General features: G+C 43.5%; 2 protein-coding genes across 2 annotated transcripts in view; one reads left to right on the top strand and one right to left on the bottom strand.

The window, feature by feature from the left end:
• LOC307035032 (low-density lipoprotein receptor-related protein 1-like) overlaps positions 1-16830 on the bottom strand; it is a 93525-nt gene that overhangs the window by 33974 nt on the left and 42721 nt on the right. Inside the window, exons 18-41 of the mRNA XM_079673968.1 lie at positions 16251-16367; positions 16058-16138; positions 15798-15965; positions 14002-14184; positions 13429-13626; positions 13082-13327; positions 12531-12728; positions 11153-11357; positions 10791-10955; positions 10301-10545; positions 9324-9455; positions 8155-8382; positions 7865-8039; positions 6825-6919; positions 6550-6699; positions 6244-6384; positions 5865-5993; positions 5642-5773; positions 5395-5529; positions 5170-5299; positions 4905-5031; positions 4227-4378; positions 3962-4086; positions 3318-3689 (exon numbers count right to left, since the gene is read on the bottom strand). Coding sequence (XP_079530094.1) covers positions 3318-3689; positions 3962-4086; positions 4227-4378; positions 4905-5031; positions 5170-5299; positions 5395-5529; positions 5642-5773; positions 5865-5993; positions 6244-6384; positions 6550-6699; positions 6825-6919; positions 7865-8039; positions 8155-8382; positions 9324-9455; positions 10301-10545; positions 10791-10955; positions 11153-11357; positions 12531-12728; positions 13082-13327; positions 13429-13626; positions 14002-14184; positions 15798-15965; positions 16058-16138; positions 16251-16367 — 4029 coding nt within the window. The remainder of the gene's footprint in view (positions 1-3317; positions 3690-3961; positions 4087-4226; positions 4379-4904; positions 5032-5169; positions 5300-5394; positions 5530-5641; positions 5774-5864; positions 5994-6243; positions 6385-6549; positions 6700-6824; positions 6920-7864; positions 8040-8154; positions 8383-9323; positions 9456-10300; positions 10546-10790; positions 10956-11152; positions 11358-12530; positions 12729-13081; positions 13328-13428; positions 13627-14001; positions 14185-15797; positions 15966-16057; positions 16139-16250; positions 16368-16830) is intronic.
• On the top strand, positions 1061-2473 carry LOC307035034 (galanin receptor type 1). Its single transcript, XM_079673974.1, has one exon. It carries the CDS (start codon positions 1410-1412, stop codon positions 2445-2447), a length of 1038 nt encoding a protein of 345 aa, XP_079530100.1. The 5' UTR covers positions 1061-1409; the 3' UTR covers positions 2448-2473.

Below are 16830 nucleotides of genomic sequence, written 5' to 3'. Positions count from 1 at the left end.
AAGTTCCAATGTGTGTTTCCATCTGTTCCTGGTCACACTAGCAACCACATTTATGACCACTTACACCCAACAATAAAAACCTAAAGGCTCCACACAACTGTTTGCCCTTGGCTGAAAGTCAATAATTGCCCTTTAATAGGTGTTTCAAATGAATGAAGAAGTGCCATAATCAAAGTTATTGCAGGACAATTTTAAGGCTCAATACCTTGTTAACCAACGAAATGAGACTAAGAGACCGGTTAACGATTGCCTACGGAGTCAGGCAAACAAAGACAACCTTGTTTATTCCGTCTTCAACAATCAGAAAAAGGTGTACTTGGGCAGCTAATTGCTTCGGTTAGGAGAAGATGACATACTAAACAGGGTTTAATAAAGTAGGCTTGAGGCAGTATTATGTAATGAGAAACAGCAATGTCTCTCCTCCCCTTGCCTGGATCAGCTCATCCCCTTGTTACTGTGCAAACAGTGGGAAAACCTGACGGAAAGACATTTTCCACTGAGGACCGAGCCTCTCTTACGATCACAGCAGTAGTGTAGTACACCAAGGGAGACCTGAGAATAGCTTATCTTCTGTTACTGTTTATTTTACGCTTTTCTTGCTTCAACTATCGAAGGTCATGTGAATCGTACAGTATCTCTTCTGCTTGTGACAAGGTTTCAAGTCTCTGGAGAGCTTCTAAATGGACAAGATGCCTCCTGCCGAGGCGACCACTTAGCATCAAGTAGCATTGACTGCTTTTTAAGTGGAATTTCTGTTAGCAACCACTGGGATGAATCTGTGAACTGTTGCCTGGTTTCAAGAAATCAATACAGCCATAAAGCAAGTGCTGCAATGACATCGTTCCAGTTTTCATTTCCTATTTCTTGGATTATTAAGGACATGCTGATGCAGCCAAGGAAAAGCCAGTGTGCGAGGACTGCACTTTAAGGTCATGTTAGCTTTCTACTCAAACTGGAAAACAGCAGAGCCTTTTAGACATTTGACTTTTTTGCAGAACCGAGTATCCAGTAATCTTTATGTAGATATCATTTCTTCTAACATCTGGAAAAAACAGTGAAGGTGACACAGTGGAAGAGGCACATTTTTAGAGGGATTCAACAAGACAGGAGGAGGAGGATGATGTGTGGCTCGCGGGGGAGCGACTTCACCACTTGACTATCTCTGGCAACGTAAAAATTAATTCTGAATACGACATGTTTGTTTTTGCTTGGATTATAAATGTCAATGACTAGCACAATCGTAACCGCTTAGCTAATTGCTATCATTATCAGGGTATTAGCTGCCTAAATGGAGAGTGTTCATACCTGTGATGAATTCAATTTAAGACATGCACTGCAGCCAAGTGCTCTAATGCTAAACATTAACAGGCCAATAGATGAATTACTCAATGAACTTTAATTCTGAATAAATGGAACTTTTAGAACAGAACGCAAACAGTAGCAGCTTTGCTCAAATGCAAAGGGAAAATGAGGCTTTGATGAAAACCGTTGTGCCCATCCTGGATGGACTGATTCTGGTGACAGGCCTGGTGGGTCAAACCCTGGTCATTACCATTCTTAATGGCAGGAGGAGGAAGAAAAGTCAACCCCCCCATGGCACGGACACCCTGCTGCTGGCTCTGAGTGCTGCCGACCTGCTGCTGCTGCTCTGCCTGCCCTTCCACACCTCCGCCATCACCCTGGGCTTCTGGCCTTTTGGCAGCTTCATGTGCAAGGCCATCAGCTTCCTGGGTGTGGCCTGCTCGTCTGCTTCAGTCTTTACCCTGGCAGCTTTGGCTGTGACACGTTACCTCACAGTGGTACACCCCACCTGGACGTACCGATCGAGAATGCACCGACGCATTAAGCTAACTGTAGCTCTGCTCTGGGTCCCTGCCTCCGCCTTGGCAGCGCCGCAGTTTGCCTTCCGTACAGTGACCGTCTCTAGCGCAGTATACTGCTTTGCCTTCCTGTCTGAATTCAGCCAGCTGGTCTATAGCATCGCCCTCTTCCTGTTCGGCTTCGCTCTACCACTGGGCATCATTGTACTGATGTATGCCAAGATCTACTGTTTTCTTCGACATGCACGGCTGCTGGGGAACGCTCCCCAGCTGGAACGCTACCAGAGCCAGGTCACTCACACCTCAGCCCTCCTGGTCCTGGTCTTCACTCTCCTCTGGCTGCCCTCCTACGGCCTCATGTTCTCCTTCATTGGAGGAGACATGATGCTCACACCTGGCTACAAAACTATTGCCATCCTGGCCAGACTGTTGGCATCGTCAGTAGCAGTGGTAAACCCTATACTGTATGGGTTTATGTCTCAGAAGTTTAGACGAGACTTATTAGAGCTGGGGAGAGAACGCTGGGCAACGTGCAGAAGCTGTCTGATTGGTTGCCCTGATGTTATGGGCAGGGACATGGTACAGCGCTTTGAGCTGGACACAACCTCAGAGATCGGCCAAAACTGACTTTTTGGACCGAAAGAAAACACTGCTACCTCATTTTCTCACTTACAGTAATGCTTGACTTTTTTTTCATATATTATGTTGCTGTGTGGAAATATATAAAATGTTACATATCCAGTAGTCAAAGCGATGCTATGACTTTCATTTCATTGCGATATATTCAAATAGGTTCAAAGTTGTTATGTGTTATTGCCTCATCTAGGAATAATACACTCCTCTAACCTTAGCTGTATTCAATTCCTGACCTGGAAAATGTTCTCTAGTAGGTAGATAAAAAAGAATGTGGAAAAACTATTCATCCTTTTCAAAATATGTTCAAAACAACATCAATAAACAAACTAACCCCATGCTCTGTACTGGTTTCCTTTCCTTTCACATTCTGAATTCATTTTAGCCTACTGCTTACTGAGAACAGCTTAGGGTCCTGGGCTTTTAAATGTAGTTCTTCTGGATGTAGTTCTACAACCTAGTCTTTAATCATTTAAAAAGAGATGGGAATTTAAAAGACACTTTAGTGTAGAAACAAGGAAAAGCACAGTGTGGTTGTGTCTGAAAGTGTTTCTTCTTCAAGTGGCAGCCCTTAATGATGTCAATCTCCTTTAGTTGAGAAGCTGCAGCTGTGTGTACACACAGTGAATCCTTGTGGGTGCTTGTGTTTTCAAAATGTGTGATGATGGCTCTTTGAAGTGTTGAGGAGACGAGACATAGCATTCAATTATTAATGGACAGAATACAAAAAAGGCAACCCAGCTGAAGTATATGTAGTCAGACAGAGTGGAGGGAAATGTTTCTGTGATGTGAGGTGGAGAGTTTTGTAGATTTCATGAAGTGTTGAAAAGAATTACGTGATGTGGTTAATGACTCCATACTTACTATCCACAACAATCTTGCGGTCTGTGCCATCATCGTTGATCTGCTGGATGTTGCCAAAGTGGATGTCGCTGAAGAAAATGCGGTTAGCTCCCTTCCCTCCACCGCCATGATAGTCATAGCTGAGGGCGATGACGTTTTTCATGTGGTCAGGGTCCTCAAACGGCTTTATTGGTGCGTTGAGGTTCGTTTCATCGGAGAGGTGGATGCTCTTCAGAATGGTACGCTCCGAGTAAAGCAGGTATCCGTCATAGTCACGGCAACCACGGTTGTCCTCTGCCAGCATGCCGTGAGCACAGGCGCAGGTGCGCTGCCCGTTGCCACGGAAAAGACACAGCTGTTCACAGCCGCCGTTATCTTTGCAGACGTTGGTGCCTGGGGTAGGTGTAACACATTTACGAGGTATATTGTTAAACAAATAATGCACCTTGTTAAACACATTTTAAATGTCATTGATTCCTGAGGGGTGTGGATTTACATTGGGTGGTAAAAGATTTGATAGTTGGGAGTATGATAGGGCCTGCTTATGTGAGAACAAACTCAGGGCAGCTCGCTATTTTGGTGAGGACATGTTTAACAGACTTCATTGCAAAAAAGTGGGTTTGTGGGTGACTTGGGATGAGAGTGGGGGTTTTCTGTGTTGCTACCTTGCTGCCTGGCCCTGTTGAAAACCTTTATGTCTTTCAGCTGTACACCAATGCCAGTCCTGAGCTGCACAGCATCCGTAGCGTTGTCTTTGCTGCCTCTCTTGATGGAGCCGTTAGCATGAGTCCTGAACAAAAGATTAACAGCACAATACAAAATAAAATCTTCCACATGACTCAAAAGCTGTCATGCATGACTGGATAATAGAGCAATAGAAAAAGATGGTTCAATGGTTGGTTCAACAAAACAATTATCCTCAGAACCGACCTGTCACTCCAATAAATGAATTCCTCAAAAACGGATACAGCAAACATGTCCATGTTGTTGTTGGCAAGCACCAGCTCCCTGTTCTCTCCAGTCTCCAGGTTGATACGCTCAATCTTATCTGTCCTTGCATCGCACCAATACAGCATCCCCCCCTGCAGAGAAAAGCAGAAATACAAATGTTAATTTTTCAAGGAAGGTAAGGAACTTGCATATTAAATATAGAATACTAGATCATATTAAGTTGTGATTTTAGTAGACCATCATTGGCCTTAATTAGAACTTGTGGCAGCTCTAAATCTAGGTTACAAGTACTTTTTAATAGTATTAAGTCACATATACCAAGCTAAAAGTAATAAGTAATATGGGGGACTGGTACAATTTACAAAGAATAAATGGAACTATTTTGAGGCTAGATTAAATTGAGTTATTTACAAACATAAATTATATATATATGACATCTTAGGTCGTATACTGAACCCCTACTACAATATACATCTATAAATGTATGGATCATTCTCATGGCATAGAATAAGAGCTGACGAATGATCCAGTCTTTGGAAAAGTCACAGTATATTTGTTCAAATTAGCAAGGAAGATACCAGCATGATACTATTAATTATGACAAATGTGCTAAAGGAGTTCTTGGTTGCTATATGAAGTCTGCTGTGGTCCACACACCTCGTAATCGACGGAGATCCCATTGGGCCAACTGATGCTCACATTGACCAGGACCAACCTCTCAGAGCCATCCAACCGGGAGCGCTCAATCCGAGGGTACTGACCCCACTCAGTCCAGAACAGATACCTAAACACAAGGACGCAAACAACATTATTTAAAAGTGTATTTTATGGGGATTTAGCTGTATATTTCTTTCAGATTCAGTCTAGATTGTGACAACCTGAAGGTTATTAAAGAGTATTCAACTGTTGCAGGGAGACTAACCCTTTGACTGGGTGAACAGTGATGGCTCTGGGCTTGTCCAGGCCCTGGGAGATGACGACATAACGGAAGGAGCCATTCAGCCGGGCCACCTCGATCACGTCAAAGCCCTGGTCAGTCCAGTAAATATTCCCTATAAAAGAACAGGTATACCAATCAGCTATGTGGTCTTTTGTGTAATATTTACAATTTAACTGAAATAGGATTTCAAATGTGTTAGGATCACACCTGCTATCCAGTCGACGGTGATGCCCTCCACCCTGCCGATGCCGTTGGTGATGACATCTTCTCTCCATGTCTGATCTCTCTTAGCCCTGCTGATGGTGCTCAGGCCCATGTCCACCCAGTAGATGGTGTCATTCTCTGAAAACAAAGAGGTGTTTTGTGTCCTCCTATGAATACTCACTTCATGGAGATAATGGCAGCTTTAAAATGTCCCTCAATCAAGTTATTGATGTCGCTCAGTGTCACTTACCAGCGTGGAAGTCGATGCCGACGGCCAGAGAGGTGCCAGACACCGGCACCAAGGCATCAGATTTGTCTGCCGGGTCGAGTGGAATTCCTCGGATTCCCTCGTGAACGGAGTAAAGCAGGAAGGAGCCCATGCCTGCTCAGAGAAGGTACAGTATGTTTTAGTTTTTCAGGGCAAACTGTATTGTTATTGAGTGTATGACTGCAGCTGTGGAGCCTTGTCTTACCTTCACAGGACTGCTGTCCAGTCTTCAGGCTGTATCCTGCAGTGCACATGCAGGCCCTGGTGGTTGGTGAGGTGGGTAGACACAGCTGGGAGCAGTCTCCATTGTTGTTGCTGCACAGGTTGATACCCTCTGAAAAGAGAAAAAGGAGAGGATCAGTGATGTCGAAAAAAGGCATTATCCATTATAAAAACATTAGAATTGATTACAACTATTGGAGTTATAAAACACTATGATCCTTACGAAAACAACGTCAGCAGGTGACCAGCAACTATTAAGCATTGTGGTGCTAGGTCTTATAAGTCATTAAAAACTTCTTTATAATGTGTTATGATAATTGATATAAAGCATATAAACGATTTTCTTCAAGGGATTTCCCTACCTTTCTGTACATCCTCATCGTAGATCCTCATGTGCATCATAGGCGAGGTGTTGTTTCGCAAAACCTTCCAGTTCCCTCCGTCCTCCTTGTCACATGTTCCTATCTGGTCAGTTCCCTGGTCGGCCCACCACATCTTGTCTCCTACAGTGAGGGAAGTTGATTTGTGTATTAGTATGTCTTCCCTTTAACATCGGCTAGTGATGTCTGAGCATGTAAGCAGTGAAATTATCTAACTATCAACTTTTATACTAGAAACATTAGAAAACAGAGAGTGTAACATTTAAATAAACATATGTTTTATCGTACCCATAATAGCCAGAGCAGTTGCCTTGGTAAGTTTTCCTTTGACACCTTCCAGGATCTCCAGTTTAGTTCCATCCAGCTGACAGCGGCTGATGGTGCTGTTTCCCGAGCTGATCCAGTACAGCTGCTCTTTTTCATAGTCAATAGAGAGGCCTGAGTGGAAAGAATGACCAAATCTAATAAAGTATGCTAAATCCTTGCTTTTACCCCTACATTTAAATAGGGGTTCAGTAGGTTCAATAGAGTTATCTTTCTCATTGGGGGGTTCATCTACTTACCAACTGGTCCTTTTTGATCAGTGAAAAGTAAAGTGAGGTTGCCGCCATCCATGTTAGCCATGCTTATGTTGTCACCATCAGTCCAGTACAGCTTCCTGAGGAGGGATATAAATGTCTCGTTACATGAAGAGGAGCTGACATTTATTTTCTGAGCAGAGCAATGTTCTATGAAATAATTATCCTGGTAGGAGCCAGAACAGAAGCAACACATGGGGAACAACAAGCAGGCTAATGAAGAACTGGAACGACTAGAGTTGTCCCGATCCGACCACGTGATCGGGGATCGGAGTCGATCACGTGATTTTCAAAAGATCGGAATTGGGAGAAAAAAATCGGGGATCGGGATTTTTTTTTTTTTTTTTTTTTTTAAATACTTTTTTTAAATTATTATTCAATATTACAAAAATGACCATGTTCAAGTCTTAAAGTCATCCTGAGGCCTTAGTTTTGGTTTCAAATTACACAACATCATGTATGTGTTGCTTCTTTGGGGCTTGTTGTCATAGACCTGGTTGCTTATTTCTCTCAAATCTGGCAACAGAGTGGGCAGGGCGCAGTGTCTAATTGTAGCAGTAAGCTAACGAGTACTGATAAGCTTTATTTAGTTTTGATCCAATGCTGCACAACTGAACTGATCCAATGCTGCTGTGAAAAAAAGAAGCTATATCCATGTTGGATAGAATATCCAATTTAAATAAAAAAATAACCTTAAGGGACAACTTGAATGCTTTTTTTTTTTTTTTCCTCTTAATGCATTGCATAAAGATCGGATCGGGAAAGATCGGTATCGGGAAAGATCGGTGTCGGCAAATTGTCAAAATCAAATGATCGGAATCGGATCGGGAGCAAAAAAAGGTGATCGGGACATCCCTAGGAACAACAGCTGTACCTAGAACATCTTCACCCAAGTATATTGTTATAAAGCACATAGGGAAAAATATGCTATTGATTATGAAATAGAAAACTGAAAAAGTGCATAATGGTCAGAATTCCTATCTCAATCTGAATGCAGGCCTTATTAAGTAAAAGAAAACACTCACCCCAGTAGTGGATGCGCCACAAGACAGTGGGGCTTGTCTAATCCCTGGATGACAGCATTCTTGAAGGATCCATCGAGTCTGGCCACATTGATCTGCTTCTTATTGGCATCATAGCTGGTCCAGAAAAGGTTTCTGGACACCCAGTCTACTGCAAGCCCGTGAGCATTAGGAAGGTCTGGGAATTGTCAGAACCACAGTGGAGAAAGTTAGGGTTTCATCAGATTTCTAGAGAGCTACAGAAACTGTAAACTAAAAATAAGTTAGACTGATATTCATCTCTTTGTGCTCACCAGCAGTCACAACAGTCTCTACACCCGTGCCGTTAATGAAAGCTCTCTTGATTGTCTGCGTTCGGACATCGGACCAGTAGATGCGATGCTCCACGGCATCAAAGTCCACCACTGTCACGTTGTCTATGTCCGGCACAGTGAAGGAGATGATGTAGTTGTAGTAAGGGTTGTCGATGTCAACACCCCGGATTTCAATTTGACGGGCATATAGAAGGAACTTGCGGGACTCTGAGGAGAAGAAAAAAATAATGTACTGAGAAAAATAAATCTCAGTTGTTGCATTTTTCTAAGCTTTTTCAATTTTTTATACAAATGATGCAAATAGAGAAGTGAAAAGGGAAGAAGTCCTTTTTTTAGCTTGCTTTACTTAAGACTTTTTACCACATGCTGAAGTGTTTCGCACCCATTCATAATCATTCAAATACATGGTGATTAAAAGATGAGTTAAGTCCAGGCTTTTTCTCACTGCACTAGCCTGAGCAATCAAAGGGTGAAACAAGCTGGATCCCAGTAGATAAAGCTCAAGAGTGTCAAACTGACCCGTCAGAAACATGTTGCTCTTGCTAAGGCTTCATTACATCCCGAGAGGTGAGAGGGGGGAGATAACAAATTACTTCCTCAGTCAAAAATGCATGGTGCTCTAATCATTGTAAGTGGTCCGAGTTGAGTTTAGCTGACACTCTGCTCAGCTCCCTGAAAGTTATCGTGTTGAAGGGGAATGCATCAGACACCCTCTAATCCAATTATGCTTAAATCTACACTGCTGAGATGAGGATTGTTCTGTAGAATGCGTAACATTTAGACAGACACTCACACAGATTTCCAAAGATACCCCTTGAAACCTCCTCATTAAAATCACACAGCAATAAATTAGGACCTTGAGACAGTATTTTATTTTAAATTAAATGGAGATGAAAGTGAAGAAAGCCACGTGGCACATACAGAGGAGGCGTAATTCGATATTCTGTCTTAGAAAATGACAGCTTATGCCGTTGATGTCACGTTCGGGAGCTGAGCACACCATACCAGTCATGACAGTTGTGAGAATAGATTCCTGAAAACAAAGAGCCCGTGTCTTGCTACTTGCTGAATTGGATTAAATATGACAGTGTTGGATGAAGGTTTTAAAAAGAAAAAAATTGTAGGTGTTTGTGACTAACGGTCATTACCTTTGCATGTGCGTTTGTCAGGCTGGAGCTTCATGAGGTGAGGGCAGGCACAGGAGAAGGTCTGGTTGAAGTTTATGAGACAGAGGTGGGAGCAAGGGCCTTTACCGTCACTGGTGGCACACGGGTTAGGAGCTGAAAATATAAGAAAATGTAGAGGAAATGTTTGAAAAAGAGAGACACAAAAGGACAAAGGGGATGTATTTCCTTTAAGCCTCACTCTTCAGATTGCAAGTGTATATATTTTCAAAACCATCTCCACAAAAAGAATAACATAAGCATATACAATATAATATTAATCAAAGCTGATAGCTTAATGAGAAACATATTCATTTTTCAGAATATCATAGTGTCTAATAGACCTCCCAATCAATCTCACTTAAGCGAGAGCCCAAGAAGACTGTCTGCCAGACCGATCAAGCCAGCTTGCTGCCTCATCACTGTCATGGCCATTGGTTGCAGCTGTCAATCAACAACTCTGTGAGATCTCTCTTTTCCTGCCTTCCATGAGAAGACCCGAGTGCCTCTGCTGGCCACTTTGTATCCCGTAGCCAGTGGCTATTAAAGGTAGCAATCTGATAAAAAAAAAACTGCAAATCTTTTTCTCATCTTGTCAATCATGTGTTTCTTCGAGATCAACAAACAACATTTAAGTCGCTGGAGGAAGGTTTAATTTTCCATCCAGCCAGTGGAAAATGCCAAAGAGTGAAGTGACTTTTTGATCAACAAGGCAGCAGGAGGTGTCCAAATTGCTGCTGGTGTGAGGAGACAACACGTCTTGCTGCTCTGAAAGGTCAGCTGTCTTTGGAGAATAGGAGTTGTGAATCAATACAGTCAATAATTAACTGTGATCTTGTTCTCCTTTGATTTAAAGCCAAACTGAGTCAGCTCTCTCACTCTCACTCCCTCTCTCTCTCTCTTTCTCCGTGAGTGCGTTTCTCTTTGAACTTTTATGCATATCTATCTAGTGTGCAACCTACCCTGGGGCTGTCTGGAGGGGTGATAGACCTGCAAGTCAAAGGGCTGTGTGTTGGTTCGCTGGACTACAGTGACATTGTGTCCAGTCCATTTGTTGGCTTTGGCCAGAGTGTTAGTCCTCCAGTCGGTCCAGTAAACCTCGCCTCCATACATGGTAACAGCAAAGGGGTGGGACAAATACTCATGACCCCGCAACACTTCAATCAGTCCAGAACCGTCGTACTTAGCAGAGTAGATAGCATCGGACCTGGAGGACGAATTAAGCAGAGACAAAAGTGTTACATGATATGCACCATCCTAAATGCATACATGTTTCTACTATGAGTTTTTACTTGTATGTGATTTTACATAAGCAGTGCACATTTGCTTGTTTATTCAAACATTTATAATGACACGCAACAAAGACTAAGCAAGTGGGTGATGTAATAAGTGAGTGGGTGGATGCAGTGCGATGAGAGCACTCTGTATTCAGAGACTGCTGCCAAATGCTACCTGGCATCAATCCAGACAATGCGTCTTTCCATGTAGTCAACAGTGAGTCCGTTGGGCCAGCCACCGCTGCCTGTTTCTCTGTGGATGGTGCGTCTGCCTTCTCCGCTCATAGACGCTGCCTCGATCCTGGGAAGGCTGGCATCCCAGTCGGTCCAAAATAGAATACTGCAAACAGAAAATAAATCAGGAGTGTGAGGAGGGGTTCTCACAGATGTTAACAGCATCATCACATGAGAACAGGTCAGGTTGATAGTAAGTAGGTATAAGGGATATATCATGAGCTGTAAAGGTATTGGAAGTGTAAGTTTCATTTTCCTAAAGGTTGACTACAGTATCATTATCCTTAGATATATGCTTCTTACCCATCTCGTGGGTCCAGGGCGATGGCCCTTGGATGCTCCACCTCCCCAGCCAGCAGGGTGGTTCTCATGGTCCCATCCAGTTTGGCTACCTCTATCTGGTCCAGGTTGCTCTCCACCCAGTAGATGTTTCCTGCTATCCAGTCCACAGCCAGCCCCTCGGGTGTAGCCAGTCCATACTGGATCACCACCTCAAAACTGGTCAGGGCTGCACACAGAGAAAGGAGACTTAAAGCTAGCAGTGGTGTTTGGTACTTTATCATGCTTTTGACAAATGAAACTCAAGCTGAAAAAGGGAGCTTTTATTATTTTAATTCTCCAATTCATCTTATTTAGTATAGAGGCTAGACTTATTTCACTTTCAACAAAAAGAGCACATTTCCAGCCCGCAAATGTGGTTCACTGCAATAAAAAAGAAAAACCCTGACAAACAATGAATAGTTAAAATGATTTAAACTTATTAAATCTGTCAGTAAAAGGCATGCAGTGCTGCTGTGTCTGATCTGCTCAGCGCCATTACCCAAGCTATAAGAAAACAAACATCTAACACCAGATCGCTCACTCTTTTATTCTTCAGCCAGAAACGGCTCTCATGCAGACTAAGTGCAAATCAAAATGCGCGATCATCTCTGGCTCAGGGCGATGAGACAAGTTTTTCACATGGCCTTCCAGTGGTAATTAGAGGGAGAGGGATGGGCCCTCTTCACAGTTTGCTGGAGTTATGGCTGCCTTGTGTGAGTAAGGGTGTCTTTGTTGAGCTGTGAGCACTACCCAGAGTATGCCAACAACTATAGAGTTTCTGAAATGGCTTAAATAACAAGCAGCAGGAGCTGATCTACAAGTTGGTCACAGTGTCTCTGCTCTGGACTCCTGCTTTAATGGTGAAGTTGGAGGGCTGGGAACTGGAACTGCAGCTTGTTTGCCTCCTACGCTGCATCAGTGTTTTGGCTGCAGTCACGCACATCAAGTACTGAGACAAATGGGAAGAGACAAAGCCTTCCGTGTGCCCCCTAAGTGCTGTTCTGGGAACACAACCTTGATTGGCAAGGAGACCTGGGGTTTTGGATCAGGAAAGGCTGACCATGACCTGGCCATTTATTCAGGGTCACAGACCGCTGACCACAGACTCTTTTTGAATAACATTTGGCTCTGGGAAATTAGAGAGTGCTCAGTGGAAGTATTTTTCTTAAAAATGCTCAGTCCAAAGCACAAATAGGACTATATATCTCTGAATGAAAAATCCATTTTACTATTTTTATTTTACTTATAAAAGGAGGTAACAAAAAAATTAAGATATTACTATATAAATACTTTTTTAATTCATTTGTACTTTCTGCGTAACCTCAAATTACAGAAAGCAGTAGCTAAGTGGCTGCCTCACCTCCATTTTCAGACAGTTTCCCACGGTAGATCTTGTCCTCTACGACATCAGTCCAGTACAGAGTGCTCTCGTTGAGATGAAAGTCCAGAGCGATGGTATTCCTGAGCCCTGGCACCAGCACACTGAACTCCCCCTTGTGAAGATCAATCCTTCTGATCTCATGGCGGTTGGAGAAGATGATAAAAGGCTTGAAGGGATCTGAGGGCAAATAAGGTGTAACCGGAAAAGTGTTAGAGTACATTTCATCTCAAAGTCCAAATTCCCAAACCCCTTGTTGGTCTTGGATAAAATCCTGTCTCTGAAATGTTTTCTTTTCCATCCGTCCCTTTCAAAGAAAAACACTGAATAACTGAAAGGGTTTGCATGTAGAATAAAAACATCCTCAACACCATGATGTTGCATTTAATACTGTATACATAGAGTAGAATCAGTATGGTAAAGCCTCTTCAGCCCAAGAACAATTATAGTGCTCTAAATCTAAAAAGGTACAAATAATTGATTTGCATCAGTAAATACACGTTTAATGGCATAAAGGCCCTGTTCTTAATTACCAGTGCTTTTGCAGCTCTCCATGTCCGCCTCCAGCTCCCAGCCCTCGTAGCAGGAGCACTTGACACTGGATTTCTCCTGCTCGCACTTCTGGCTACACTTGAGGTGTTTAGCGCAGAAACTCTGGATCTGGCAGGTCTTGTTGTCGGCTCCCAGCTCCATGCCCAGGGGACACGAGCACATGAAGCCCTCCCCAGGAATGATGCTGCAGTTGTGGCTGCAGCCACCGTTGTCTAGTGAGCACAAGTCTGCCAGGAGGAACAGGATGAAAGAGTTGGAACAAATCCTACACAGGGGAGTAGTATGTTTTTAACCTGGGTTGCGCTTTAAGTCAAATGTTTTTGTGTACCACAAAGTTTCTCGTCAGAGCCGTCCGGACAATCGTCAGTGCCGTCACAAAGCTTCTCAGCAGGCAGACAGATGGAGTCGTTGGTAGCACACATGTGGTGAGACAACTTGCACGCCAACGCCTCGCAGTTGTCCTCATCAGAGTTGTCCTCACAGTCACTGTCACCATCACACACCCATGCCTTGCTGATGCAACGAGCTGTCAATAACAAAACATTAAGACTTTTATTTCAAACATATTTATCCAGATTGATGAAAACAAGTTAAAGCTTGGGTTATCAGTGGATTTGCTCAGAAATGCAAAATGAATTACATTTTTGTAAAATTGTCTTGACCCTTAAAGTCAGAACAGATTGAACTGGAGAGTCCATAAATAGAGGAAACTTCAACTATCCAATATAAATAATCCTCCTTGCCGAATAAGAAGCTACGGTCATAACTTAAACAAATTAAACAAACCATAAACAAGCTGCATTTGAAATTATTAGTCCTCATGTGTCAGAGAATAAAACCCTATTTGTGCTAACATTATTGCAAAAATCCCTAATCATCCTTAACATCTGAAGTCCCTCACCAGAGTCCCTGCAGCTGAACTTGACTGCTGGGTCACACATGTGGGTCACACCCTCACAGTTGTTCTCATCACTCAGGTCCATACAGTCGGTGTCTCCATCACAGCGCCAGCGCATGGGAATGCACAGGCCGTCCATCCGACACTGGAACTCGTCTACATGGCAGCCACCTGGTGGACGGGTAGCTGGAGAAAAAACAGAAATACAAAGTGTTATCCAACAAAAAAGAGGAAGAGTGCTGTTTATCAAAAAAACAAAGAGAACAAAGAATGGGCCATTATAGTCATTAATAATCTGTAGGTATGCCCGGACTCTGTTTTAACCACCAAACACTGAGCCAAGCCAAACAACAATGACACACACAGCTCACTGACGGATGTCACAGGCAGATTAAAGGCCACCAACAGTGATGTGGCACAATGACTTCCCCTGATGGCAAAGGTCAGCACTTGGCTCGGCTGAGGCAGGAAATGGGCCTTTCAGCACAGGAGTATAATACACAGGAGGGGAAGGCGATAGTATTGCATTTTTATTTCAGCTAATGACTTCCAGACTGCGAAAGAGCACACACACACACACACACACACACACACACACACACACACACACACACACACACACACACACACACACACACACACACACACACACACACACACACACACACACACACACACACACACACACACACACACACACACACACACACACACACACACACACACACACACACACACACACACACACACACACACACACACACACACACACACACACACACACACACACACACACAGCTCATTAGACCAACAGGTCACGCTGGGCCCTGTTTGTGCATGCTGGGACTTGACAGCAATTGGCTGTGTGTCTGCATGGATCAGACAGCACATACAACATCAAAACACAAACACACAATAAACAAAAGCAAATGTTTCAGGCAGACGGAAGAAAAACTATAAAGCTGTGCTAGGACGCCGCCCCAGTCGTTACACAAATGTTCACAGCCTCAGTTTCGCCGCTGCGAGGCTCTGGTGCTCGCAGGCGCCGCTCACGCGCGTGCTCCACTAAAACCCCCCCGCTCATCGCGTCCAAATCGCGCACATTCCATGTTGTCCTGTAGCAGGCACCTTCGATGTCGGGGAAACGATCTTCAATACTCCGAAAAGAATCCCACCAGACTCCTTTGCCCCTCCAACAAAGGGATGTCCTTGTCCTTTTCGTCATTTCAAGCGTTAAAAGCTCTCGGTCTTCTCTCGAATTATTAATATTTTTGGACGCCCTCGGTTCGCGTTCAGGGCGTCCCGAGCAGAATAAGAGCGTCAAATGACGGCAAGACGGCCCCCTGGCGGAAACGCTGGTCACAGTGAAACGTAATGTTCCCAAACAGCTAAATGTGGCAGCCAGCTATTTTAAACTCTAAACATGTAAATCTGCAGCAAAGTCAAAACATCTGTGCCCTTTGCACAAGCACAGGAAAGAGTTTAATTGTTATCTCTAACGACATACATACACAATCACATCCTGAACAGAGCAACAGAGCAACATTTTCTGCAAGTGATATCTAAAAGCCAGAGGACAGGCAGGGGCATGGAGAGCAGATAAAAATAAAAATGATCCCTTTTTCATTGTTACAACCTCTTTGCTGCAAAAAAGAAACATGTAAACAAATTGAAACACAATACAAGGTCTGATGAGAGCTTGACTCGGATACAGCTAGCGAAAGAACAAACAATGTCCCACAAAGTAACTCTTAGACCAGAGCTATGTCTGATTGGTACACACTGTCATTGGTCCTTACCCTGGTTGGTACAGTTGGCATGAGTCTCATCACTGTAGTCTCCACAGTCATTGTCGCCATCACAGGTCCAGTATTCTGGGATGCAGCGGCCACTGTTACACTTAAACTGGACGCTTGAGCAGGAATGGCTGCAGCCGGCTTCATCGCTGTTATCCCCACAGTCATTGTCTGTACACAAACACGTAAAATATTTCATTTTCGGTTGTTGCATAGTTTTAAAATGTGGCAGCTCACAAATGGAAGTCTAAGAAGAGGGTTACCGTTGTCACAGCGCCAGTTGATGTTGATGCAGCGGCCATTGGCGCAGGTGAACTGAGTCAGAGGGAAGCAGGTTGGGTAGGCTGAGGATGGTTCAAGAGAGAAAACGTAAACATCATAACCCTATTTATTGCCTTTTGGTAAAGGTGTTCTTACAAAAAAAGCTGCAATATGCAAGAGCAAATAAAGACTCACCACAGGAGTCTGGTTCATCTGAGCGGTCTCCACAGTCGTCGTCCAGGTCACATGTCCAGGAAATGGGGATGCAGCGCCCACTAGCACAAGGGTACTGGTTTGGTGGGCATGTGCGAGCTGGCAAGAGAACAAGGGTTAAAATGGGAAAGTGTTTTTAAAGGTTCCTCTTTCCATATCCATGAGTCAACATTTACATTTGCTTTGCCTAATGGCCCTTAAATAAGATATTGACTACCTAATTTCCCATATTCTACTGCTGCAATGAGTACTTGAAATAGTTGTTACCTAAATACAATATAAATAAAATATAATACAAATATTGCTGTCTCCTTCAATTATTTGGAGACACAGAGACAGCTACAAATACTGTCAGGTGAGTACTGTTGCTATGGTCCAGCCTATTCCCATAACAAGGGTGTAGATCAATATTCCTGGACTGCAAATTCATGCTGGCATCCAACACACAAATCGTAACTGATTAACTCAGAACGAACAAATCCAAACATGTCTGCTTTAGTTGCAACTTGTCTGTCTGGCCAAAGTCCATTGTTTCTCTATTTAACTTTTAATGTTTCTCTCA

This window comes from Notothenia rossii (assembly GCF_949606895.1).
Source record: "Notothenia rossii genome assembly, chromosome: 4".
In the NCBI taxonomy this organism is placed as follows: Eukaryota; Metazoa; Chordata; class Actinopteri; order Perciformes; family Nototheniidae; genus Notothenia; species Notothenia rossii.
This window is presented reverse-complemented; position numbering and strand designations above follow the sequence as displayed.